The sequence below is a fragment of the Glycine soja genome, chromosome 13 (genome assembly GCF_004193775.1).
Source record: "Glycine soja cultivar W05 chromosome 13, ASM419377v2, whole genome shotgun sequence".
In the NCBI taxonomy this organism is placed as follows: Eukaryota; Viridiplantae; Streptophyta; class Magnoliopsida; order Fabales; family Fabaceae; genus Glycine; species Glycine soja.
This window is the reverse complement of record NC_041014.1, coordinates 15,812,215-15,839,924: the sequence shown is the minus strand read 5'-3', so window position 1 is coordinate 15,839,924 and position 27,710 is coordinate 15,812,215. Positions and strand designations below refer to the sequence as shown.

Genomic DNA, 27,710 nt, shown 5'->3' with positions numbered 1-27,710 from the left:
CAATTCCGCACGCTTCCACCGTTGGGATTTGCGAGATATTATTCGTGGAGGGAGAAAAAGGAATCGCATGAAGACAGCACAAGTGGAGGTTTCAATCTCTTCTCCGTCTCTCTGACGTTTGGGAATTCTATCGGAGCAGTCGAATGAATAATTGAAAGAATTTCCGGGAACTGCTAGAGATGTTGCTATCGTTGGTTGAAGACACGTGAGTCCGCTTAGAGGTAAGGGATGAGTTATTCACAGTTGGGGATTAGTGAGAACATGTGTAGGGATCCTTAGAGGATTAAATTGGGGTTTTATTTTGAGATGTTTATTAAATTGCAATTTTTCCTTTATGATTATAAATAAAATATTGATGTTCTAATGAAAATTGCTTGATAAATTGTGCTCTTGATATTTGTATATTTCGACCTATGATTTTGATATAATTGTGTAATATTAGTTAAGGGATTTTAGTCCTAATATTGTGATAGTGTTTTATATAAATTGTTATATTGAGGATATGAAATGATGATTCAAATTGTGAGTATGTGATGAATTGTAGAAGAATATGTTGCTTTGAGATTATAATATTGTTATTGAGATTGAGTATAAGTGTAAAGTTGAACATGTGTTAATTTGTGAGATACGTGTAAACATGTGATGGTGGATTGTCACACTATGAGAAGTGCAATTGTGAATGAGTTCTAGTTGTGGATAAGTGTGTAGTTAACACTTGATGTGAAATTACTTGTGTTGTAAGCTATGAATTGTACAATAATCCGACCAGTGTTATCTTGAGAAAAGCGTTGATGCGCAGTGTTAAAGAGAAAATGTAGGTTTCCTATTTAGGAGCCAGTGTTAAATCATAGTGTGATTGTGTTGAACGTGTTTAAAACACGAGTGTAAGGTCGTGGGTATTGTATAATTCATGAGCAGTGTCTGCATGCAAAAATTATTTTAGGGGTTGGACCTGAATCAGGAGGGAGAGGCCCTGACGGACTCTTCGGAGTGTAGGCCTTGGGGGTCACCGGGTTTGAGTGCTCCTTTAAGCCTATGCTGATCTCATATGGTTGGAGCATTCTCGCAAAACATCGTGACCCTGACTGGTCTCCCTATGATCTTACTTAGTGAGAGTGACCTGACAAACCCATTGTGTGGTGTGTCTTGTTATGTACTCCTAAGCGCCCCAGGGTGGTTTTTCACTGACATGGTACCACATTGCATATAGAATTGAGTCTTAGCATAACTATTGCATATGCTTGCTAATTGATGTGTTATTATATCTTGATCGAAGTGTGGGATTCTTGTGTAATGTGATTGATAATTGAAAAGTGAATTTTGAATGACGAAGTGGTGAAGTTACGTGAGCTATGTTTAAGCAAGTGGTATCTCATTTATATAATACGTATATTTAATTGTCTTGTTTCTCTATTAGCTAGGAATGTGATAACTCACTCCCTGTGTGTTGTTGTGTTTGGATCCTGTGATGATCTTGAACTTGTGTTCGGGGGAGCAGATGAATAGGTGGATGACTATGAAGAACCTCATGCTAGAGGACACGAGAACACAACGCTCTGATAGGATGTGACATTAGGATATAGGTTCTATATTAATTGTATGAAGACCTTGTTGAGTCGAGAATACTTTATTATTTATTTGGACAAGTTTGAATATGATGTAGAAGAAAATGAATGTGAGCCTTTTTTCCCTTTGAAAGACTTGTTTAAAAAAAAAATGTTTTAAAAATACTTTTAATTAATATTTGAATTTTTTTTATTCCTTATTAGTATATATGTGAGGGGTAGAGGGTGTCACAATGACCCATCTCAAAACCAGTCAACATTCGCCCATTGCTTTCACAATGCCCGATTCAATCGTCGTTATAACCACTCAAAACAACTATCCCCCACCAACCACCCTTGCATTTATACTACCCTCCACATGACCTTTTCCCTTCGTTACCATGCCCACACCTGTCTCCACAACCAATTTTAGAATCATCATCATAGTCTCAGAAATTATCTCATCTTTGCCCTTCCACCCAAAAGCTCAAAGTCCATTATATCAGGATGAAACCATTTCGGAAAAACCACATTGACATTCAATTGTTGTGCAATGATGAAACCCCCCACTCTTATGTTTGTACCATGTGGTTCCTCAAGCAATTGGATGTCTACTTCATCTTATTTGATGGTTAGGTAATTGATGCATGCCGACTATTTGATGATACAGGTTGTGTAGTAGATGTGACATTAGTCTGCCCCTTTATCAAGTGATTCTGTTCTGGTGCTATAAGGAGCAAAAATTTGGCACATGCCTAACCCAATCCACATGAAATGCTTATATGACACCCTCTACCCTAACATGCATATAAATGAAAAAATATAAATTGTGGAATCTAATTAAATCAATTTTATTCAATAAAATTAAAGTAAATCCATGTGGGTAAAAGATTCACATTTGCTTCACAGTTACTAAATAAACTTATTAGAAACATTTTTGGCTCACAACAAGGCCGTTCAAGTTTACAAAAAAACTCAAGTTAAGCAGCGGAATAAAATAAAGTAAAATAACATGTTCAGAACATCATGCAATTAAACAGAAATCTATGCCCCAATGTCAAATTCTATCAGAGCATTGTGTCCTGGCATCCTCCAACACGAGGTTCCTTAAAGCAATCTGCCTAATCATATGCTCCCACGAAAACAAGGTTTGAGATCATCACAAGGTCCAAACACAAACAATACATAGGGAGTGAGTCATCACATTCCTCGACGAATAAAGATAAACATAAGCATATAGGTATGATATAAATATAACAATAATATAATTATAACAACAATATAGGTATAACAAGACTTAACTTTGGCATAATTCACATCATTTCAACACTTAACACGTACCATCACTTGTCCTAGAATTTAATCACAAATCACATTTCATGCCTTCACAATTAATCACATATTCAAGATAACACATCTCAAATACAATATTGCATCTCACACTTATATAATTCATTACACACCATCACATAACAGGTCACAATGATCATTACACAGGCGTTATGCAACAAATACACTAAGACTCAATCTTATATGCAATCTGGTATCATGTCAGTGAAAAACCTCGTCAAGTGCCTAGAAGTACATGATAAGACAGACCACACATTGGTAAATCAGGTTACTCTCACTAGGTAAAATCATAGGGAGACCAGTCAGGATCACACTATTTTGCAAGAATGCTCCAACCGTGTGGGATTAGCACAGACTTAAAGGAGCACTCAAACCGGATGTATTTACTCCCAAGGCCTAGACTCCAAATAGTCCGTCAAGGCCTCTCCCTCCTGATTCAGGTCCAACTCATAAAACATTTTAACACACAAATTCTATCTATGAACTATACAAAACACACGACTAATCAATTGTTCTCAAAATAATTTTAACTAGTCACGTCTCAAAGTGATTCAACTCATTGGGTTCTAACAGTAGATCCCATCCCAATACTCGCCACGCATTAACTCATTGCCCTTAAAGGGTCTTACAGTTATGTGATTGTATGATTCATAACTCACAACTCAATGCACACATCTCAATATATGTGTGATCTCACAATTTAACACATACTCAACTTGTCACTTACACATAGTTCATCACACTTTCATAATCCCAAGACATCACATTATCACGCCTCATGCATCATATAGATATCACACACTAATAATATAATATGTTATGTTCATATAACTAATCATTTCATTAAAACATGCATTTAAAATCATATATGTGACTGGAGTTTGAACTATACAATACACACAACTACTTAATTGTTTTTAAAACTATTTTAACTCGTTGCACCTCAAAGTGATTTAATTCGTCAGGTTCTCATACTGGATTCCATCATAATACTCGTAGCGCATTAATTCGTCTCCCTTAAAGGGTCTTACAATTGTGTGATTATATAGTTCATCGCTCACAACTCAATATGTACAAAATCTCAATACATGTGTATCTTACAATTCAACACATATTTGATTTATTACATACACTCAATCTCAATCACAATGTTATAATCTCAACACAACATGTTATCACACCTCATGAATCATATAAACATCACACAATATTAATATTTACATGTCACACAATATTTATGTATTAAATCAAACTATATTATTTTCAATTAAAAAGAGTTAATAAATAATTAAACTGAAAATGCATTGAAAGTATTTATCGTTGAATCTTAATATATTAATTTCCTTCAATTTAATTTTATTATTTGAACTATTAATTCCTAACTTATTTAACAATTTATGTACATGTGTGTGTGTGTTATAATCATCAACATGTAGTAAGCATATGAGACCAAAACATGACAAAAAACTTTTCCAACAATCTAATTCTCACGCTAATCTAGTAAATCTTGTCCAAAATATAAACAAATTATACAGAAATGCTTCTTATAACATGGGAAGTAAAACCTCTCAAACAATTTCACATAATCATATCAAATCAAAGAAATCAAAATTATAGGTTCAAAACACAAAAATACCAAGAACACTCAATTTTATCAACCAATTCGCATTAGGGCATCAATTGGCCAGTCAAACATAACAATCTCATGATTATAATAGTAAAGGCAGAATTACAATATAATAAACATCTCAAAATAAATTCCAATTTGATCATCTAATGATCCTACACATGTTCATTCTAACCTCAATTGTGATAAACTCATATCTTACCTCTAAGCGGTCTCACGTGTGTAGTATGATAGCAATAACAACAACTCTAGCGGTTCCCCAAGATTTCTCAAGCTTTTTCCTCTGGTTGTTGTGCTATAATTTCCAAGCATTAGAGAGAAGGAGAATGGATTGAAGCCTTAATTTTATTGTCTCTATGCGAGGGGCATTTCTCTCTCTACAATGAGTCTGGGGTCGTGGTTTTATTGGGACAAATTTGGGTGTATGCGGGAAAAAAGAGAGTTTTGGGAGAGGAAGAAGGGAGAACGAGTTTGGGAGGAAGAAGAAGTGTAGAAATGTATCATAAATGTAAAAACTCACCTAATATGTCTTTATTTATAACTAGGGTACTCGAAGTCTATTATTTACTCCATTTTTCTTTATTTTATAAAAAGAAACTTTATTTTACTCTTTCATTAAATAAATAACCAATCAAAACATCCCTTTATTTTCTAAAATATCGTTTTACTCTATTTATTTTCTAATACTATGAAATCCTTATTTTAATTAACAAAAACCCTTTTCTCTCATTTATTTAATTTCTAAAAACTCTATTGAATTTTAAATAAAACTCTTTATTTATTTTAAAAAAATGGGGTGTTACAACTTCCACAACATCCTGCATTTCATGCTTCTGCTTATCCAAAAAGGATGTTGGATAAGAGAGTTGCAATTCTATTTTATGCCACATGGACATGTGTGCTATTTAGGAAAGGTGGTATGATGTCTATGACTATTAAGTCCAAGACTGAGGATTCTGTGAAATGTGACATTGTTGATGGAGGAGAGCTCAAGTCAAGGAGACTTTTGAATGTTAGAGAAAAAAGTGCAACATTGTCTTCAATCACTAAGAAGGATTGGGATGATATCACATTTGAAGTGGATAACAAAGTTTACTTCTATGTTGCTTCCTTTGTTAAGGATGCTGAATTTGTTCATGAACTAAAGAATTATTTGAAGAGTTGTGGTGTTGATATACATGTCATCGTAAAAATTGAAAGTGCAAACTCTATACCAAATTTGCATTCAATTATCACTGCATCTGGTGGCACTATGGTTGTCAGAGGAGATCTTAGCGTTGAGCTCCCTATTGAAGAGGTTCCACTTTTGCAGGAAGAGATAATCAACTTGTGTCGTAACATAGGAAAGGCTATTATTGTGGCAACAAATATGCTAGGCAGCATGATTGTTCACCCAACTCCAACCAGAACAAAGGTATCAAATATAACAACTGTTGTTCGAGAAGGTTCTGATGGAATAATGTTGTCTGGAGAAACAACTCATGGAAAGTTCCTACTAAAAGTTGTGCAAGTAATGCACACAGTAGCATTGCAGACAAAAGCAACTATACTAGGTGGTAAAATTCCACCTAACATTGGTCAAGTGTTGAAGAACTACATGAGTGAGATGTTTGCCTACCACGCAACCATGATGTCTATCACCCTTGGAACCTCAATTATTGTCTCCATTGGAACGGGTTTCATGGCTTAAGTGGTGTTTCTTGACCACATACTTATTGTAATAGACAAAGTGGCTGCCACAAAAAATGGTCTTCCCCTCACACAAAACACCTTTGTTTGATAAGCTTGCATTTGAGAAGACACAATAAGCACTAGGTGGACATGTTCCTATCCTATTACTAAGAAACTTATGAAAGAGATTTGTTTCTCATAAATAAGAATTAACAGCCTTGTCCTGTATTTCATCCATTGTAGCAGTGGTGCTTATTGTTCTATATATATAGTGAGGGGTTTGAACTTGGTGCTCATTTGGCAGCTTGACCATAACTATCATCTTGAGGACAAAGTGTTTTTCGATGGCATAGGGGATGTTAGGAAGGGAATAATGGCTCGACAAGATACTACAAGAATAGGCACGAATGAGAGGCCCAAAAGGAAGATCAATCCACCAAGGCATCTAAAAGATTTCATTTAACAAATCCAGTTATTGGTAGTTGAGCTAGCTTGATAGCATTGGTTAGCTAGAAGATGTTGTCTACCTATTTCTGTCATTTTCCTTTCTATTATTTTTTGCATTTATGTTATTGTAGTATCTTGCACACAACATCCTAGTTATATGTATCGTGTAAGAAGGTAAATAAGAAATATAAACTCTTTTTCTCTTCTCCTTTGTGCTTTGGAGGCTTCCTAGACCGCAAATTTTAGGTCCCCTTGTTCTAAATTCCTAACACATTTTTATTACAAGTAAAAATATGTACTATATTTAATTTTGTCGATTTAGCACTTACCTAACTGCTCAAATTTACATTCAAGTAAATTTGATTTTGTTTATGTTTTATTATTTAAATTGGTAATTTCAACATATTGATGCAATTATTAGAGACCTAAAATAAAAATTAATCATTTATCATATACCTAAAATATTAAAACCTTTAAGGTATTATCAAGAAATGATATAATTAATTAAAATGTAAGAAGAAAAAATTAAATGTAAAAAAATTGAAGATTAATTGAATCAAAATTGCACAATTTGAAAAATTAAGAGACTAAATGTTTCTAATTTTGAATAAGAATATCAAAATTATCAATTAGATAAAATAAAGGAATCAAAGTTGTATTTTAGTCTAAAGAAAAAAAAATTAAAAATTTAAGTTGTCTACATCATTTAACTGAAAATTACATAAAGAATGAAATTTAGATGCAGTTTTTTAGGTATTAATTTGTAGTGTTATTTTTCAATAAGAATTAGAGCTTTGTCTTGATAAACTGCATAATGTAGTTTCCAATAAAGTTATGTGATCAATATAGATTACTGAGATGCAATTCAAATTCTAATTAGAGAAACATCAATTATAAAACTGTATTTAAATTTTATCCTTTTCATAATAATTTAAATATAGTGAAAAAAGAAATAAGAACAAAAAAAGTAATGAAATAAATATGTAAGAATAACATTATAATTTAAGAATTTAATTATTATATATTGTCTCTCTAAAGTTTTTTATATTATTTATGGAATGTGTGACCTCTATAGTATCAATTTATTAGGTGTGCAGAGACATGTACGTATCAATTTCTTGATAAGAAGAATCAATACGTAGCCCGAATATAATAGTAATGCAAATGGACACGATGCGTGCAACATGCAACGAATAAAGCAACGGTTATTGATAGTGGAGAGCTCGAATAGGTAACAATGGCAGCTCTTGTAATAACTGTGTCACAAGATGGAACCGGACAGTACAGGACGGTGCAGGAAGCCATAGATGCTGTGCCACTCGGCAACACTCGCCGGACGGTGATTAGGGTGTCCCCGGGAACCTACCGGCAGCCCCTCTACGTGGCAAAGACTAAGAACTTCATCACCCTCGTTGGTCTGCGCCCCGAGGACACTGTTCTCACTTGGAACAACACTGCCACCTCAATCCACCACCACCAGGTATGACATGCAACATGTTGCTCGAGAAATTATTACATGGTTTAGGACCATTACCTGATCATCGTCTCGGTCAATCTCCTGACACCTAATTAATTTTTTTTGTTTACAAACTACATTTAATAAAATTGGATTGTGTCACATGAAAATTAACGGAGACTATGGTGACCTAGAACCGTGCCATAATTTCTCCATGTTTTCTACCTTTGGGGAAGTGGGTTTGTGTCAAAATTCAAACTTGTTTTGTTGGTTGGTGGGGGTGAGTCATGAGTGGTGTGAGTTTTGTTGTTTTCTTTGCAGGATGCTAGGGTGATAGGGACTGGAACCTTTGGTTGTGGCACCATCATTGTGGAAGGGGGGGACTTTATTGCTGAGAATATTACCTTCGAGAATTCTTCCCCTCAGGTAATACGTGTCAACAAAGTTTAGGGCATATTTATTTGTTTTCATTTTAATAATTACAAAATTGACAGATTATTTCCATTTTCACGGATTGCTATACAAACATTTGAAAAAAGAAAATAATGGGCTTATATAGTAAAAACGTGAGAGGTGAGAAAAGTTAATCTTAGTCATATAATCATAAATGAATGATCAACATTCCCTTTGTAATTTGAAGGTCTTTTGGATGATTCCCTTTGTAATTTGAAGCTTCTCCTTTATGAGGGGTTTGCCGATTGCCAAAGATAGAAATCTATTGGCATTTGTTGTAACTAGTCTAAGATGTATGTGATTGTTATTTGTTATTAATTAGATGCTTTATTATTGTTGCTTTATGCATCTATAAACTACTTAGTAGTTAGTATCTTCATAATAAGCTTTATGCAGATAGCTTTTGACAGGCACAAAAACCTTATACGCTGTTTCTTTTGTTTCCTTCTTTCCTCCATCAGGGTGCAGGGCAAGCAGTAGCAGTTAGAGTAACAGTAGATCGTTGTGCTTTCTATAATTGCAGGTTCCTTGGATGGCAGGTACTTCACTCACTTCATATATTAATCAAACGTTTAATTTTTACGCATTTCCAGTGTCATGTTTTTTTTTTTTACATTATCAACTAATTAGAAATTGCATTAGATTTGACTTTTAAAATAATTATTACAAAAATCAATAATCTTCCCATATATAAAAATCTATGATTAAATGATTTTGATCTGTCAGAATTCTAATTATGAAACTCTTTTAAACTTAACATACAACTAATTAGGCTTCTTAAAATAATTTATATGGTGATTTAGGCAGGTTGAATTGCTGAAAAGAATTCGATGACTCTCAAAGATTTCATCTTTGCATATGAAACTCTTTTAAAGTACATTGGTCAAGTGATTCCTTTGTTGGATATGGTGTCTTTGTGTAAGTCATAGTGTGCATGTATCCTTTATAGCCTGTTGTGTAAAAATAATGATATCTTCAATTAACAAGGTACCATGATTTGTAGACTTAGATGATTTTGTACACCATTTCCTGTTCTGTTTCATTTGAGGATAATCAAAGGAAGATAAGGTATTGATAAACTTTTTTCGTAATTATGTTGCAGGACACACTATATTTACATTATGGAATACAATATTTGAAAGATTGTTATATTGAAGGAAGTGTGGACTTCATATTTGGCAATAGTACTGCACTCTTGGAACATTGTCACATCCATTGCAAGTCCGCAGGGTTCATAACTGCTCAAAGCAGAAACTCTCCACAGGAAAAAACTGGTTATGTATTCCTCAGGTGTGTGATCATGTCTAGTATTTACAACCTTATCTTCTTCCAACATATTTTAGTCATTATAACATGTTCAACAAGGAAACACACATTTCCAAAGCATCATGTTTTCCCTACAACAATGTGAATTGGGGGGAAAATTATAGTGACTCTTGCTTTCTTTCCCAATTTCCAAGGCAGAATTTTTGGCTCTGGACTCTTGTGATGTGAACTCAAGGTGTTAGGTGCTGAAGTTTATCCTTTTTGTTTATGATAAATGGTTCTGATCATTAGAGCTTGCTATTTTAAAAAATGATCATGCTTATAAAGAATATTGTAGAGTGGCTAGCAAATGTTTAGAAGTACGGGAAATATGGATCCATGAATTATAATTTTTTTAAATAAAAACAGAAATCCATGGTTTTTAAAGTTTAAACAAGAATCTATTTCCCTTGAAGCATGGAGATCTTATCCCTTAAGAAGTCTATGAATTCAGAAATCCTATATTAGAATGTTCAATTGATTTTAGAGTAAATATAAACTTCAAGATGATAATAAGAGAAACAATTGCATATGTGAAGATAAAAATCTTTGAATCTCATACTACTTTCTTTGTATCACCTGACTTATTTACTTTTTTATCAAAGCAACTGCTTCCTTGTCATTTTTTCGCTCTTCTGCCTTTCACAATATTTGTTTGTTATGCTAATTACTTTGTTACAACTTTTAAGTCCTTTGAGACTTGGAATTGAATTGTCCACGAGTACTTTCATTACTGATTACAAATAAACATACATTTTCTTACGTTCTTAACATTTTGGTTCCTTACATTTTCGGGTGTCATTGCAGATGTGTTGTCACAGGTAATGGGGGAACTTCATATGCATATCTTGGAAGACCATGGAGACCTTTCGCAAGAGTGGTCTTTGCATTCACTTACATGGATCAATGTATAAAGCCTGCTGGCTGGAATAATTGGGGGAAAATTGAGAATGAAAAAACTGCTTGCTTCTATGAATACAGGTAATTTATTTTATCAGTTCTTTCATATCAAATAGTTGTAGGTACTGCATATATATATATATATATATATATATATATATATATATATATATATATATATATATATATATATATATATATGACACAAATCTTCTTCATACTAAATCCATGGATCTGACTGCAATCAGTAGAAATTTAAGTTGAATGACAGTGAACTACAGTGTATATGTAAAAGAAAAATATATATTTTGTAACCAAAACATTCAAAAGTAAGTTTGATTTGAATATTTAATATATATAACTAAATTAAGTAAAGATAAGAGAATTTAATATATATATATATATATATATATATATATATATATATATATATATATATATATATATATTTATTTATTCTAACCCGAACTTTAGAGGATTATAAAAACATTTAAGGCATAAGTTGAAAATTGAAAAAGTGGATAAAGTGTAATTTATCCTGCATTTAATTGAAATAATTTTCACCTGCCTTCAATGCAAAATTGTTGTTTATTGAGTTCAATAAGTTTGGTAATATATATAACAGGTGTTTTGGACCTGGTTGGTGTCCATCCCAACGAGTAAAATGGGCTAGAGAATTACAAGCTGAAGCAGCAGAGCAGTTTCTCATGCATAGCTTCATTGACCCAGAATCAGAGAGACCTTGGCTTGCTCAAAGAATGGCTCTGAAGATTCCATATTCTGCTTAAAAATTGTTGAGGACATTGGATTATAAGGTCCCAAACAAAGAGTTAATTAATGACATTGCTCGAGTGCTTGATGCATGCTAATATCCAAATAAGGGAAAATTTGTTTTCCCGAGAAGTTCTAAGACACTAGTCAAGAAATATTTAATAAACCTACTTAAAAATATAAGTCTTAAATAATTTATATTTTTAATATAATAAATACTTTCTTTTCGCTAAATATTTCTTTAATCACCGTAGTTAGAATTTTTTTGACTTTCCGGAGAGACCTTAAAATATTTCCACAAGTTTTAATCTTTTAGGTCAATTATAATATTAATCTTGAATTTAAGATTTAGTCAGACTTAAAATTTTATTGTCTCTCCCCAATAATATATTTTTGCAATGATAAAATCCAAATATATTTTCTTGTTTGTTTAATATGGACTTTATCGACACTGGATAACATTTTCTAAGAAAATAAGCAAATTTGTATATTTCTATTAATTAAGGGCATGTCATGAATCACAAAGAAATATAGATACTTTAATATTGTAAAATCTATTTGACACGCTTTATTTTTTTATTTTTATAAAGTTATATCATTTATTATATTTATTATTCTTCCAAAAAAGTTATTCTATATATTTTCTCTTTTCTATTTATATTTCTGTACAGAAGTAAATGATAATTATAAAATGTCCACAAAACATTTTCCATCAGAAAATATTTATTATTTGGGAAATCATTTATCCTTGAGCGGATTTTATGACGAGTAATTTTTTTTTTGAAAGGCTTATGACGAGTAAATTGACATTTGGGTCTTAAACTTGTATGTCATTTTCACTTTATTTCTTAAATAGAGGAAAATTAAAATAAGAAATAGATTGAAAACAAAATAGCAGTTTTGTAATTAACAGTGAAAAAATTGAAAATGAAAACTTAAATAAACAAGCCCTTAGGATTCGGTTTAAGAAGAATTTATAGGCATCAAAACAACAAATGACAGTTACAAGTAACATAATCTATCTATTTTATGTTTCGTAAACCTTATGAAGATTTTATGATTAAATAAAATTTAAATTTAAATTTAAAATATTTTAATCATAATCTTTTATTTTTTTATTTTTGTCTATATTAATTCGAAATTAAATAAATTAAAATAAAAAATTTATTATTCTTTGTTTTTGTTTTAATATTTATTTTTATTTCTAATAAAAATAGAATTATATTGTATAATACTAATATATAGAGAGAGAATAATATGAAAGATTTTTATTATCATTTTAATCTGACTATTGAAATTAGTCATTTTCATAAAATAATCATTCTGATATGATCTTTTATATATACATATATATAATTAAATTTTACTTAAAAATTTTACAATTGTTAAATTAAAATTTAAACTCTGTAATAATAGTTTATTTAAATCAATTTGATATAATATTATTGAAGGATTAAATAACTCACATTAGTTGTCTTTATTATAGAATTTATGCAAATGTTTTTTTATACAACTACCAAAAATATAACATGATAAAATGTCTATTTATATCATTTATGCACATATTTAAAATATGTAACATCATTATAAATACAAATGTATTAAGTGTCATTTTTATATTATAAGATATAAATAGGTGTATTGAAAAAGGAATCTGAAAATTTTATTCAATAAATTTATATATTTTTAAGATATTACTATGTTTATTAAATAGATTAAGGGAAAAATAAAAAAAAATGAAATCAAATAAAATTAAAATGTCCTAAACTAAAAAATATGTATGCTTATATATAACCATAAAGTGATGTTATTTTAAAAATATATTTCAACTATTATTTTAAGAGATATTATTGTTAAAAGAATTAAAAGGTTATTAAAAATTATGTGCTATATATATATATATATATATATATATATATATTAATAACTTTACAAAAATTATATTTTTTATTACTTTTTTAATTTCTTACGATTAATTAGTTATTGTGTTTATATATGAGTATATTCTATTTTTAATTTAATTTTATAAAAATCTATAATAATAATAATAATTTTTACTCTTATTAGTTTTTTCAAATGAAAAAATATTTAATGAATATTTTATTTTAAAATTTAATATTTACAAAAAATATTTAAAAATTCTTATTTATAAGCACACAGAATTCAATTACATGTAAACATAAAATTCACAGTAAAAAAATAATACTCAAATCTAAATAACTATAAATCTATATTTTTTAATTATACATTTCATATAATTTTCACATCAATTTTATTTCTTGGAGAATGAACAAATCAAAATAAATTTCATTAGACTTAATATTTTTTAATATAATATTTTCTCAATTAAAAATATGATTAATTATCTTTCTCAAATTTGATATAAGTATATTTAATATTCTACTAAATATTTTAAAATTTAATTTTATTAATATACACATATTTTTTTTATATAAATTTAAAGAATATATAGTAGTATTCTATTATAAAGAATCGGTTACTTTTTTTTTCCGTTAAAGAACCGGTTACTTAAAGAAAAACATATTGAAAAGAAAAATAACAGATGAGCTAAACATGTGCAAATAAAGACAAACTTTCTGACAACTAATAAAGAAAAATAGGGATTACATTTTTTTTAAAAAAAGAAACATATTCACTTTTAAATTATACCATGAGACTATTATCCTGCATTAATTTAAACTAATGTTTTTTATTACATAAACATTTTAATAATTTATTTTGAAGCATTTATTATGATATTATTATATTTTATATACTTATTTTTATTTGTACTAATTTATTAACAATATAGTAGTCTTTTTTCTCTTTTTTTTCTTATGTTGGTTTTGCTTCTTTTTTTTTATCTCTTGTGACACGCACAAAAAAATTCTCTGCAATACGGGATTTTTATCTAGTAATATCATAATCGAGGGACATAAATGGAATATTTTACAAGACTTGAAGCTTGATCATTATAGTATTTTGATGTCATTAATAATTTGTGAAGTTATAATCGTACTTACTATCCACGATTCAGGTTCAATCATTCTGTATATTAATTGAAGGGTACAAAATGACTCCCTTCCTATTAATATTTTATTCTACATTAAATATTAATATGAATATGAATTTTCTTCTCCTTAAAAATGAAAGACGATAATAAAGAATTTATAATAATCATGCATTCATCCCGTACTTAATTATCCTAGTTAGATTCATTCCATTAGTATAAATATGAATTTAATTTACTCCAGTCAATTTTTTTACTTTATTCGTAAAATACAGTTTCCCGTATACTTATTACTAAGATTTAGTTATTTTATCACGTCATTCTCTTAATGAATAGTAAGATAAATTTCTATTACACTCACTACTTATCTATAAAAAAAAATTAAGAGGAAGAACTGCTTATCTAAATTAAACTCATATAAATAGAAATATTAATTTACACAGATATCTGGCATTCTTTTTTACAAAATGATTATATCTTGCGTTGATGCTAATGTTTTTGGAGTTTTGTGGGCTTGCGTCTAGATATTCTAAACTTATTGCCCAACATAGTTTGCCAAATATCTTACTTTCATTTGCTTGCCATTTGTTGTTGCCGACACGCAAGAACACTAACATTCAAGTCATCAGCCCCAAAACCAAATTAGGGTTTCCCGGACCACATATTTCCTTCTAGAGTGGTGCTATTTAATAAGAAAATTAGCTATATACCAATTCATACGAATTTACAAATATCCAATAAAAAAAGTTATTCCTAACATTCAGGTAGGATAGAGAATGGAAATTGTCTCCAATAATATATATAGAATTATTGGCTTATATATATGTACTGATTTTCATTTTCCTTCCACTAAATCGGCTACGTGGACCACAAATTAGGCAGACATTTTAAAAGCAAACTGTTATCTTACTTGCAAGCTTTTGTTGCCATTTTAGCAAAGGGAAGTGATCCCTTAACCAATCCGTAAGTAATTCTGAAAAGTCTTAGTTAACATTTTCTTAAGTATTGAAGTCACACACTCTGAATATTATATATATAACGAGTAATTCGGTATGACTAATTATAGTATATGTTATACTCCTTAAACACAGCCAAAAAAAATTATTTTTATGTAGATATGATGTTTATGAAATTGACTTGTGTGTATGAAATAACAGCAGAAAGAATACATTTATATGTCCCTTTTACCAACTCATTAAATAAATTTTAGTATTTTGAGACATTAATTTTGACTTTGGTCTAGGGACACAAGTTCCAAAAAACAAGCAAGTTACAAGAAAAATAATTATATATGTCTTTTTTATCATAGGTAATTCAGTTAGTTAAATAAAAGACATGAATTATTATAAATTTTTTAACATTTATCTTTAATTTTTATGAATAAAAAAAAATATAGCATGTCCCCCGGAGTTGATCTGTGACTTCCAAGGTCCTAAGGTAGCAACCTTACATTGTACGCACTAAGTATTGACCTTGGATTCGTTCAAAAATAATTAATTTAAAAAGATAATGATCACTAGAATATTAATTGTATCCCATTATTTTATTACAGTATATTCTTTGCCTAAATAAACTTATGATTAATTAGGATTACAAAACGAATTGAAACTAGCCCAATTTAGTTAAATGCCATGAATACATATATATGAGATATACACATTAACAAAGGAAAATAGTGTACCAATAGAATACCGTGCTCTATTGAGAAGGCATCTGATTTATAAAGCTAGGTAGATATATTCAGCGTCAAGTGTCAACTATATTATGGCAAGCCTTCTCATGATTCCTTGCCAGCATCTATTGCTAAAGAAGTTGCAAAGGCATTGTCATAGAAAGGCAGCATCAAACTCCATTAGGAGTGAGAAAACTTCCTCATTCAGTTTCAGAAGCAATGCCAATGTTCCTTTTCATGAATTGCCTGGGGTATATCACATTCTCACCCTCTCCATCCTTCCCTTCTATGATATTGATGGTGAATGTAACATATATGTTAATGCTCTTTTCAGGCTTCCTTTGATCAATACATGGATGACAAGCACAGAGTGCTAAGAGCTGTGTTTTCTGATGACAAAGGAACAACTAAACAGCTCAATGAGGTACTTACTTGCACATGTTTCCCTCATAATCTAGAATGGGAAAGAAACTAGGGAATATTTCCCTGTTATCTAACAGTGCTTGTGGTGTTATGTATGTGTGCAGGAAGAGTGGAGGATCAAAATGCCTCCCATACAATGCTTATTTTTGAGTGTCAATCCAACAGCAGATGTCAGGTTAACATTCAGGTCTAATGGAGAAGATTATCCACCTGAAATTCCTCATCATGTCCCCAAAGTTCTTGAGCTTCACTTTGTAAGCATTTCCATTGTAACATATAGGTTCTGTTTCGATATATAAACTTGTCACTAATTAAGGACAGAGAAGAAAATTCGAAGGTAAAATAAATTAAGCTTCTCCCAGAAGTTAAAATCAACTTTTGGAAAAACTAAATAAAAGAATTTCCATAAATTAATTTATATATAAGTTAATTTTAACTTATGAAAAAGTTTAATTTATTTTACTTTCATATTTTTTTTCTTCTGGAAGTACTTGTTTAAAAGAGTATCCAAATAGGGTCATATAGCATGGTCACTTTGTAACTTGTTTCATTTTTATTAAACTTTGTTGGGATAATCATTTTCTTTGGCAGATAAGGTGGGAGCTACAGGGCCTGAATAGCTTCTACAAGGATCCTTACCAAATCAGCATAGATGTTAGAGGTTCTTTATACCCAGAAAGGAAGGGAAAACATAGTTGGCTCAAGAATCAAATGGTGATGACGATAACCTTTTGTGCTTCTCCAGCAATAGCTTTCATTCCTGAAAATGTCTTACAAGATGCCATAGAGCTGGTTAGATTGACTTTGCTCACTTCCTTAGTTCCTTTCTTCTAAGTTTGTTTAAACCAAATTATTGATGACTTGCTGATTAATTAACAGATTTTCAAAACAGTGTGGGATGAAATGAAGCATGAATTCCATGGTAGACTATTGGAAGATTATAACAGGTTCAAGAGAAACAAATCCAAGAAGAACTCTGTATAAACTTGGTGTTCCATTGTAATTGTTAACAACTTGTTGATAGCAACAACATATCAATTATGATTAATTGTCATGATTCTTTGAAAAGGAAAATATGATCTTTTTTTATTAATAAATGTTAGGTGTTGGTTTTCAGTTTGTACTTTGTTCCAAGGATGAATCTTTTTTTTTTTAACGTTTTTATGACTTTAAATTCTATCTTGTGTTAGCGAACCAATTAAAAATGTGATAGATATGATTTTTAAAGTAATTTGTGATTAGATGACTTTTAAGCCTATTTTTTCCACTTTTTCTTATTTTAACAAAATAATAATTTGAATTTTAATAACAACAACTCACAAGGTGTTTTATAGAATATGAAAGGAAAAACGTAGAGATGAAATAAATAGAAATACTTTGGAGTGTTGGTCAATAGTTTTCTGTTTAGTTCAAATATACAAGCAACATATATAGTAAGATGGTTCTTAATTTCTTTTTCTTGCTTTATACAGTTTGACAAGCAACAAATTTGATTAGTTAATTTTGCTGAATATGTTCTGAAAATCGTTAGACTACAACTAAACGATAAAAAGATCAACTACCACTCTTCCAAACAGGACGTGTCAATGCATATCGTGTGGTTTTCAAAAGACGTTTCTGTTTTGATTTTCTTTCTAACACGTTTTTATTTTGATTTTCTTTCAAACTTCAAAATTGTAAACATGCTAAGGTGCATGCACTGGTTACATAGGCTGTGTTATATGTCACTTAGAAATACGATATAAATACTTCTTTTAAGAGTTAGATAAATTATTTGAGTTAAACTCAATCCATTAGATAAATTATGATATCGATCCCAACGTTGTTCAATGCTTTCGAGATATTAAAATTGTCCATTTTAATGTTTTAAGTTTGATTTGATAATTACCCCACCTACCTTCAATAATAATAATAATAATCAAAAGAAAGGCAATGAATAGAATAGTATTGAATTTGTTTGACTGAAAAAATTGTACTAAAATATAGTATTTTTATAGTTCAAAATAAATATATAATTGTTAGTTTATGAAAAAAAAATACTGTAAAATTTAAACATGAGAGGGTTGGGTTTGCGCATTCCGGTTTTGTTTTCTTCTTCTGCAATAAGGAGCATTAAATATAGATATAGATATTTGCTAAATTCGAAAACAATGCCTCTAGGGGATAAGGAAATATCTTAGGATCTTCTTATAATGTCTGCCTTAATTGTAAAATTTGTCTCTTTGTTTTACCTATTATATTAAATCGGTCTTTTTATTTTTTAATTTACTATTTAATTATCCTTATATCTTAAAATACACTATCTTAGAGTTAATTTCAACTATTGAATAACCATTAAATTTTTAAACTAGAAAGTTAATCATTGAAGTAAGAAGTACACTCTTTTACCACTACACCTAAATGTTCATTTGAATATTTAGTGCAAAATACAATATTAATATAAATTTTATGCAAAAATAGTTCAAAATTCAAATTTTATTCTTTTTTAATTTATTATATTTTTATAATCTTATAATTATCTTTTAAAATATAATATTAAATTATATTTTTACATAAACTAGAATATGTATATTGTCCATTGGTTAACTACAAGTATAACTAAAAAGAATTAACTATAAAGCAAAGAACATGAAGGTTGAGAAAACAAACACTCAAAATTGTGAGATGGTGTTGTGGTGATTTAAGGAACGTGTTAAGGGCTCTACTTGCCAAAACTTCTCTTGAAGTAATCTTAATGGATTTTTCTCTTCTCAACATTAATATGGTTATTACCCGCATTTATGTTAGTGTTGGTCGGCAAGTGTACCGATTCGCTCAGGTAGTATAAAACAGTAAGACCGAGTATCGTATCCTCAAGGAATTTGTTTCACTCAGACATTGTACATTCAGTATGCAAACATTTGTATTGATTAAAAGCAGAGTAAATATCAAGTTGGATTCTGGACTAAAATCTATTTGAACATAAATTAAATATCTAAATTATGAAGGTGAAAACTATCAAGTAAAAAGCGTTGGGTCGTTCTACTGAATTTCCCTTGATGTTAATATGTATTTTTCTCTATTTAACGTTATCCTAGTGTTCTTATGCTAAGAAACTACTCAAACCAAGATCCTTCTAGTGAATGAGTCTAACTCTCTTTAAACTTTGTCCTTGATCCCTCAACAAACTTAGTCTAAAAGAGTTGCATTAAGTCTACAACATAAAATGGACTAGATCACTGCACTCCATTCCTAGACATACAGATTTCTAGCTTGCTCTACCAAGTTCTAAGGATTTAAAGCATTTCCCAATGCTAAAAATCCTAACTATACATACAAATGGGTGATCAAGCCACAAGCATGTAAAATAACCATAGATAGAAGTAATGAACACATAAAAATAACATTAAATAGATAGTGAAAGAATGTTACATAAAGGTTTTCAGCAGAACTCCCCAACAAAGAGGCTTAGCCTTCCATTACAAGCAATGCAATCTCACAATACAAGGAAGGAATAGCTTTGAGTGAAAGAAAATGGCAAAAGATGGTTGAGGATGTCTCCTACAACCTCTAAACCCTAAACTTCACTCCTTCTAACCTAAGCTCTCTCTGCTGCTCTCTTTCTATCTTCTCTACTTCCTCTAATGCGCTCCTTCTTTAAATTCTGCCAACCTCAGTGTTATAAAGGCTCTTGGACCTTTCAGCTTCCGAAGGCTCGCTTAGCGAGACTGGCTCGCTAAGCGAGAGTAAGCGAATTTTGACTTAATGAGACTGAGCGTGCTAAGCGCGAGAAGAGACAACGTCCTCGCTGAACAGGCTGGCCGCGCCCTGGGCGAGCACATCTCTGACTTATCCTCTTCTAGGATTTCCCAACCCATTAAGCAAGTTGTATGCCTCGCTAAGCGGATGCCACTCACTGAGCGAATCTGTCTCGCTGAGCGAGTCATCAACTACTTGAACCTTCTCTTCTTTGGCCTGAAACTGAGTTGGATTCACCATTAACACACAATGGGAGTATCTACTCTATAAAATCACACTAAACATAAAAATATGTACAATTCCTACAAAAAGAACCATAAATTAGAGGTAAAGTGCTATTTCCATGCAAATATTCAATATCAAACTAAATCATGAATAGCAACTAACAATCTACTAGTCTATTCTAACCAAGATCCCTCAAGTGAAAGAACCTAAACTAATTAATATTTCTCTCAATCCCTTGGTGATTGATTACTAAATGATTTGCATTAAGAGCAGAGATGCATGAACATGCTAAAGGAAACCATTCTATCCCTAGATATGATTCACTTTAAATATTCTTCCCAAGTTCTTAGCATACAAACATTTCCCAATATTTATATCCTAAAACAATACAAAAAGATGGATGATCAAACCATAAGTATGTAAATAAGCACATGAATGAATAATAATAACAACATTATATTAACAGATAGTTTAGAAACATTACATCATAGAGTTTGGTTGACAAAGCTCACAACAAAGGGTGGTTTTAGCCTTTCATTGTCATGAAAGACTTACAAAAATAAAGGTGGGATGAAAGGGAATAAAAATGGAAGAAAAATGGCTTGAAACATATTGTCCAGAGCTTCGGAAAAGGATTTTCCTTGCACTGGCTGCTTGTTTTCCTTTACTTCCTTGTTCCTCTGCTTCCTTGGTTTCTTCGTTGATAAGGAAACAAAATGTTTCCTATCCTTTTTATATGCTTCACCAATTAATTGGCCAATAAGAACTTTCTCGTGCGCTTAGCACGACACTCATGCTGAGCGTGCATGTCCAATTGGATCAAGTGCCCGTGCGCTAAGCGCGCTTGCTCGTGACAGTTGTCTTCAAATGTATCTCCTTGCGCTAAGTGGCTTGCTTGGGCTGAGTGGTCCTAACTCACTGAGTAAAGAGGTTGCACTGAGCCTAACACTTTTGTTCCTTCATCCTATTCCATGTCTCTTCTACAACTCAACTCTACACAAAATACAACAAAAATTACTCTAAAATCATTAACTTTAGTATCTTTTGAAACTCTCACAATTCTATCTATTTGTCTTTCTACTTCATTCAACTAAATTTCTAAGGCATCCATTGCCTGAGATTTCTCATGAAGTAAGTAGATATAACCGTAGCGTGAATAGTCATCAATAAATGTGATAAAGTATCTTTCTTTTCTGAAAGAATTAACATCAAAAGGCCCACAAATATCAGTATGCATAGTTTCAAGAAGCTGAGTGCTTCTTGTAACTTCTTTCTTTGTATGTTTTGTTTGTTTTCCCTTAATACAATCCACATAAATATTTAGATCCATAAAATTTGGATCAGGAAGAATTTCATTCTTTATTAATCTTTCCATCCTTTCTCTAGAAATGTGAGCTAAGTGTTTACGCCACAAGAAAACAGATCGTTCATTCACTAAACTACTTTTAGTGTCAATATTATGATGCAAAGTTAAAATGGTTTCAGCTTACAAACCATCCAATTTCAATTTATATAAACCATCACAAAGAACACCAATACCAATGAGATGATTATGCTTAAGTCAACTGAAACATCCATTACCAAAATTAAAAGAGTATCCAATAACATAAAGTTTAGATAGTGAAACTCAATTCCTAGATAAACTAGGTACATAAAGAGTTTTGAGTAAATCTAAATGAGATCCAATGGCGAGTTTTAAATGATAAATTGTGATTGCTTCCATCGAAGCTTTCACTCTATTCCCTATGAAGATGAACTTCTCATTTTGGTTTATGTTTGCATTGTAAGGAATCCTGGATAGTATTAGAAACATGAGTCATACATCTAGAATCAATCCACCATGTATTATGGGGAACTTTAGTTAAATTTGATTCAAAATATACATAAACATTAAGTTCACCTTTCTTGTCCAGCTTTCCTACAATAGTGACAATTATTGCTCTTTGATGCTTTCTTATGGATTTGCACTAATGCCTCATTGATCTTTAATGGCCATTTTCCCTTATCATGCTTCTTCATAAATTTCTTTTTAGCTCCTTCATTTCCTTGATGACTTATATAATAAACTGAGTGACTTCCTTGATTCTTAAGTCTCGTCTCTTTATTGAAATATATTTTTAATAGAAGTTTATCAAAAATGAATAATAGGTAATTTTATTAAGAATTACTTTCAAAAAGATTCTTTCAATAGAAAAATGGTTACAAGGAAAGGATCTTATCAAAAAATAAAGTTGTCTAAATTACTAATTTTGACAAAAAGTAGTTTGTTGGGATTTTATCAAAAATGATAGAGTTAAATATTTTACTATTATCCCTAAAAGCCTTTTTCCAACAAAAGTTGGTTTCGATAGTTAAGTCTACATATTAGGAAAAAAAATTCAAATTCGAATTCAATAAAATTCAAATTCGAATTCAATAGGAGCAGTTGTGACAGTTTTTTGCAAGGAACTAGATGAAACAAGTGGCACCATTAGATGTAGGAAGTTAGTAAATTGTTGTACATAAATAAGGCCTCTGGCAGCCATTTTTTGTTGGATTGAATCACTGGCAATTTTCCCTGTTTAGGGTCCTTTTAGAAACAAATTCCCAAAATAGGGCTGTTCTGGAGATATTTCCCAGGGGGTGCTTTTTTTGCACGTACCCTACATGGGAAGCGCCAGTTGAACTGGCGACTTCATGCATGTGCGACAAGTGGCAAGCTCTGGACGAAAGCGCAGACATGGTTGGCGATTTCACGTTGCAAGTCGCCATTCCCGTTAGCGCTTTGACTGCAGCAGGGTCAGGCAGCAGCAGCAGCAGCAGTGCAGGGCTAGCCATAGGTGCAGGGAAACGCCATTGCCATTGGCGTTTCCTGCCTCCTGAAGGCGCTGCTTCCATTGGCGCGTCGTTCTTCTTCTATAAAATCCGTTTGGCCTTCAAATTGTAGCCTGCGTTTTTGAGTTTGCAGAGTGATATTGTGTGAAGAGAGAGTCCTTGGTTGGTGTTTTTCTTGCTTGGTTGGTGCTGTTTGCTTGTGTTCCTCCATTTTTCTAAAAAAATTGTAAGTTATATATTGAATCTTTTGTATATTTTTATTTATATTGATGTTTATATTCTGATAATATAATGGTTTTAGGTAGTATAAGATAATAATTTTGTATAATTTAGGTAGTGTAAGATAATAATTTTGTATAATTTAGGTAGATAGTGTAAGATGATAATAATCTTGTATAATTTAGGTAGGTAGTGTAAGATAATAATAATAATTTTGTATAATTTAGGTAGGTAGTGTAAGATAATAATAATAATTTTGTATAGTTTGGGTAGTATAAGATAATAATTTTGTATAGTTTAGGTAGGTAGTGTAAGATAATAATAATAATTTTGTATAGTTTAGGTAGTGTAAGATAATAATTTTGTATAATTTAGTTTGAATTTTTAATGTTATAGGATATAATAGATTTAGTTTAAATTTTTTATATGATAAATTAGGAATAATTTTTTATATGATAAATTAGGAATAATTTTATATGGTAGATTAAGTTTAGTTGAAATTTTTTATATAGGTTTAGGTATCATAATTTAATAATTTTAGATTAGGAATAATTTTAGGTACCATAACGTATTAAGTTTAGATTAGCTTTAGTTTAAATTTTTTATATGGTAGATTACATTTAGTTTAAATATTTAATGATAGATTAGAAATAATTTTATGTATTGTAAATTATTAATTAAAAAATAGGTTTGAATTAAATTTTTTATATTATGTTAATTTTAATTTTAATTATTATTAGTTTCATTTGTTATGTTTAAATTAGAATAATTTTAGGTATTTTAAATTAGTGATGTTGTATGTTAAATTATTTTTCTCATAATTATTTGAAGTCATTAATTTTGTATATATTTGTTATGATAGATTAAGAATAATTTTATGTAGTGTAAATTAGTAATTTTAAATTAGGTTAGAATTAAATTTTTTATATTACGTTACTTTTAGTTATTATTATCAGTTTCATATGTTATGTTTAAATTAAAATAGTTTTACGTATTTTAAATTATTGATTTTGTATGTTAAATTATTTAACGCGTAATTATTTGTAGTCATTAATTTATATATTTAAATTTATATTTGTTTGTAATTTAATTTATTTATAGAATATATATGAATTAGGTTATTTGTATAATATATTTTGTTATTGAAATTTAAAAAATATAATTTCTTATTTATTTTAATTAATTTTGTGTAAATATACTTAATTTGTGTATGTATAATTAATGTATAAATTTTATTGTCAATTAATTGTATTATATTTTATTTTGTAGGCTCAATGGCTTCTTCGTCGTCATGCTCATCAAGTATACAAACTAGGTCTGGTCCAATTGATAGTGACGTGTTGTGGATGCAATCCAAGCATGTTTCAGAACATGTTTGGAATGGGGAACCAGACAGAAAACTACACATCAGGCGAGCAGTCCCGACGTATCAAGGTGAAGAACAAATACCGGAGGAAATTGTTCCTTTGCTTCGGCAATGTGGGTTTTATTGGATCATGAGGATGGGATACCTAAAGATAAATGCGGCCTTAATTAGTGCGTTCATTGAAAGATGGAGGCCCGAAACCCACACGTTTCACCTGAGATGCGGAGAGGCTACCATTACTCTCCAAGATGTGTCAGTTTTACTAGGTCTGCATAGTGACGGAGCACCATTAATTGGTTCAACTAATCTTGTTTGGGCCGACTTGTGTGAAGAATTATTAGGAGTCAGACCACAGGAAGGGGAAATTGAAGGCAGTGTCGTCAAATTAAGTTGGTTGGCTCACCATTTTTCTCACATAAATATTGATGAGGGTAACATTGAGCAATTACAAAGGTTTACCCGTGCGTGGATCCTTCGATTCATAGGAGGTGTCCTCTTTGTTAACAAAAGTAGTAGCAGAGTGTCCTTAAGGTACCTACAATTTCTACGTGACTTTGAACAATGCAGCATGTATGCGTGGGGACCTGCCGTGCTTGCGTATTTGTATAGAGAGATGTGCAGCGCCACCGATTACAAAGTTAAATCAATCGGAGGTATGTGCATCTTAATCCAAATGTGGGCATGGGAACGATGCACGACCTTAGCTCCAAAGAGGACGCCTCCCATCATAGAAAATAAACCACTCGGACACAGGTTTGTCGTTTAAAAAATTAGGTTTGAATGATAAAATATTTAATGATGGAACGTGTTGACAATGATGATTTCATTTTTATTGTAGGTGGTTGCGACGTGGAAATCAGCATATTGGCAATGATGATCTTAGACTTTTCCGTCGCAAATTGGATTTGATGAAACGACATGAGGTAAGAACATCGTAATGTAATGCTTAAATGGAATTTTAATATGTTATGTTTGACTGAAAATTGACAAGTGTATTGTTATATGCAGTTTGTCTGGGAGCCATACACAGCAACTGTGATGGCAGCGTTGCCTCCAATTTGTGTGGTTGGAGGAGTAGCCTGGTTTGCGGTGGTGCCACTGATTTGTTTCCATGTTGTTGAGTGGCACCAACCCGATAGAGTTTTACGACAATTTGGATTGCAACAACCCATTCCCGGGTGTCCTTCGCAACTGCAAAATCTCCATGGCATAACGCTCAAAGGCAAACAAGATGAGAATTGGTTCCACCTGTTGGCCCCAATCATTGGTCAGTGGAACAATCGAGCAGAGTTTAGGGTCGACGTTTATCCTCGACAGGAGGGCCTACTGGGTTATAACTCGGACTACATGGTGTGGTATAGGCGTAAAACAAAGATGTTTGTCGACCCAAACAATGCAAACACAGCTGCATTGGTATTTATCTATTTTTCAATGTTTAACTTCTAATTAATTTCTTAAGCATGAGCATTAATTTGTTGACGCTACTAATTGCAGGGTGAAGTTGTGGAGACTTTACAATATATGGTGTCACCACAAGGGAGGAACACGTGGACGGTCGATGATCTTGTGCCTTACGTGGATAAGTTAGCAATTATATCTGAAGAGCAAGAGAGAATCACTGAACCAGTGTCACATGGTCCAGCATCAGAGCGTGAATTCCCAGCCCAAGAGTTTCCCATTCTTCAGTCAAGTGTTGAAACTCGGGGCATAGGCAGACGAAGGGAGCCTGTTCAAGCGAAACAATATTCCCAACAAATGATGGAGCGTCAACACGGAATGTATTACACGCCAACAACATTTTCCGAATATCCTTCACAGATGTATCAGTATCCTTTTGCAGGTCATCATACTGATACTTCTGAGACCTCACATTCGTTCGGTGGTGTTGCGGAAACACAGCCTCATTTTTCATGGCCCACTATGACTCCTTCACAGCAGCACGATGCCCCCATTGCAACACCCAACGCCCCATTTGCTCCACAATGGAATGTACCCGGAGCAATACCTGATATGGGCGACTTATTAGGTGTTGATTTGCGTCAGGATTTTTCTGCAGAGGCTGAGCAAGCAGAAGCGGGGAGACAACGCGGCGGCAGAAGAAATCCTGATCGTCAAGCGCGAAGATGGGATCGACCATGTGGCACATCTTCACGACATCACGGACACCATAATGACTGATTTTGATGTATCTGTGTAATTTTGTTGTTGTTTGTTAGACATTTGATTTTGACAATTAATCTATCGCATCTCATTTATTATGCCTTACTAATGCCTTACTAATGTATAGAGTTTACGTGGCGCATCAAACTATAATAATTAACCAAGTTTACAACTAAAAATAAAGTAGACAAAGGAAAAATAAATTGGATTAGGGTTACGGTTAGGGCTATGGTAAGGGTTAGAGGTTAGTGGTTTATGGGTTTAGGGTTTGGAGGATGGGTTAGGTTTAGAGGTTAGTGGTTTAAGGGTTTATGGGTTATGTTTAGAGTTTAGTGGTTTAAGGGTTTAGGGTTTGGATTAGGGGTTTATGGGTTATGTTTAGAGTTTAGTGGTTTAAGGGTTTAGGGTTTGGATTAAGGGTTTATGGGTTAGGTTTAGAGGTTAGTGGTTTAAGGGTTTAGGGTTTGAATTAGGGGTGTATGGGTTAGGTTTAGAGTTTAGTGGTTTAAGGGTTTAAGGTTTGGATTAAGGGTTTATGGGTTAGGGTTTGGATTAAGGG

The 27,710-nt window shown here is 31.5% G+C and overlaps 5 protein-coding genes across 6 annotated transcripts; all 5 read left to right on the top strand.

The window, feature by feature from the left end:
- The first annotated feature begins 5,371 nt into the window (after window positions 1-5,371).
- LOC114381631 (plastidial pyruvate kinase 2-like) lies at window positions 5,372-6,211 on the top strand. The gene has a single exon (XM_028340884.1). It carries the CDS (start codon window positions 5,372-5,374, stop codon window positions 6,209-6,211), a length of 840 nt encoding a protein of 279 aa, XP_028196685.1.
- Window positions 6,212-7,837: 1,626 nt separating this feature from the next.
- Window positions 7,838-11,723, top strand: LOC114381956 (pectinesterase 31-like). Of its 2 annotated transcripts, XM_028341185.1 has the most exons (6): window positions 7,838-8,119; window positions 8,417-8,521; window positions 9,010-9,087; window positions 9,651-9,838; window positions 10,661-10,834; window positions 11,379-11,722. In XM_028341185.1, exons 1-6 carry the CDS (start codon window positions 7,877-7,879, stop codon window positions 11,539-11,541), a joined length of 951 nt encoding a protein of 316 aa, XP_028196986.1. In that variant the 5' UTR covers window positions 7,838-7,876; the 3' UTR covers window positions 11,542-11,722. The 2 variants fall into 2 exon arrangements, with proteins under 2 accessions (XP_028196986.1, XP_028196987.1); XM_028341186.1 differs by lacking the exon at window positions 8,417-8,521 and having other exon boundaries at window positions 11,379-11,723.
- A 4,463-nt stretch (window positions 11,724-16,186) lies between these two features.
- Window positions 16,187-17,749, top strand: LOC114381946. Its single transcript, XM_028341178.1, has 5 exons — window positions 16,187-16,457; window positions 16,541-16,630; window positions 16,734-16,883; window positions 17,221-17,421; window positions 17,509-17,749. The coding sequence occupies exons 1-5, from the start codon at window positions 16,299-16,301 to the stop codon at window positions 17,611-17,613; spliced, it is 705 nt and encodes a 234-aa protein (XP_028196979.1). The 5' UTR covers window positions 16,187-16,298; the 3' UTR covers window positions 17,614-17,749.
- Window positions 17,750-24,875: 7,126 nt separating this feature from the next.
- On the top strand, window positions 24,876-25,736 carry LOC114381629 (serine/threonine-protein phosphatase 7 long form homolog; the record flags this gene model as incomplete). The annotated part of the gene is made up of 1 exon (XM_028340883.1): window positions 24,876-25,736. A coding segment is annotated over exon 1 (837 nt), but the record flags the coding sequence as incomplete, so codon positions are not given.
- Window positions 25,737-25,876: 140 nt separating this feature from the next.
- On the top strand, window positions 25,877-27,256 carry LOC114382162. Its single transcript, XM_028341395.1, has 3 exons — window positions 25,877-25,914; window positions 26,000-26,404; window positions 26,486-27,256. The coding sequence occupies exons 1-3, from the start codon at window positions 25,900-25,902 to the stop codon at window positions 27,167-27,169; spliced, it is 1,104 nt and encodes a 367-aa protein (XP_028197196.1). The 5' UTR covers window positions 25,877-25,899; the 3' UTR covers window positions 27,170-27,256.
- The last annotated feature ends 454 nt before the right edge of the window (window positions 27,257-27,710 follow it).

Excerpts from the sequence above, each read along its gene's own strand:
- LOC114381631 (XM_028340884.1), top strand. The coding sequence starts at position 5,372 with ATGTTGGATAAGAGAGTTGCAATTCTATTTTATGCCACATGGACATGT.
- LOC114381956 (XM_028341185.1), top strand. The coding sequence starts at position 7,877 with ATGGCAGCTCTTGTAATAACTGTGTCACAAGATGGAACCGGACAGTAC. Across the intron at positions 8,120-8,416 it reads CCTCAATCCACCACCACCAG|GATGCTAGGGTGATAGGGAC; the intron begins GTATGACATGCA and ends TTTTCTTTGCAG. Across the intron at positions 10,835-11,378 it reads GCTTGCTTCTATGAATACAG|GTGTTTTGGACCTGGTTGGT; the intron begins GTAATTTATTTT and ends TATATATAACAG.
- LOC114381946 (XM_028341178.1), top strand. The coding sequence starts at position 16,299 with ATGGCAAGCCTTCTCATGATTCCTTGCCAGCATCTATTGCTAAAGAAG. Across the intron at positions 16,458-16,540 it reads CTTTTCATGAATTGCCTGGG|GCTTCCTTTGATCAATACAT; the intron begins GTATATCACATT and ends TGCTCTTTTCAG. Across the intron at positions 16,884-17,220 it reads AAGTTCTTGAGCTTCACTTT|ATAAGGTGGGAGCTACAGGG; the intron begins GTAAGCATTTCC and ends TTTCTTTGGCAG.
- LOC114382162 (XM_028341395.1), top strand. Across the intron at positions 26,405-26,485 it reads ATGCAAACACAGCTGCATTG|GGTGAAGTTGTGGAGACTTT; the intron begins GTATTTATCTAT and ends TACTAATTGCAG.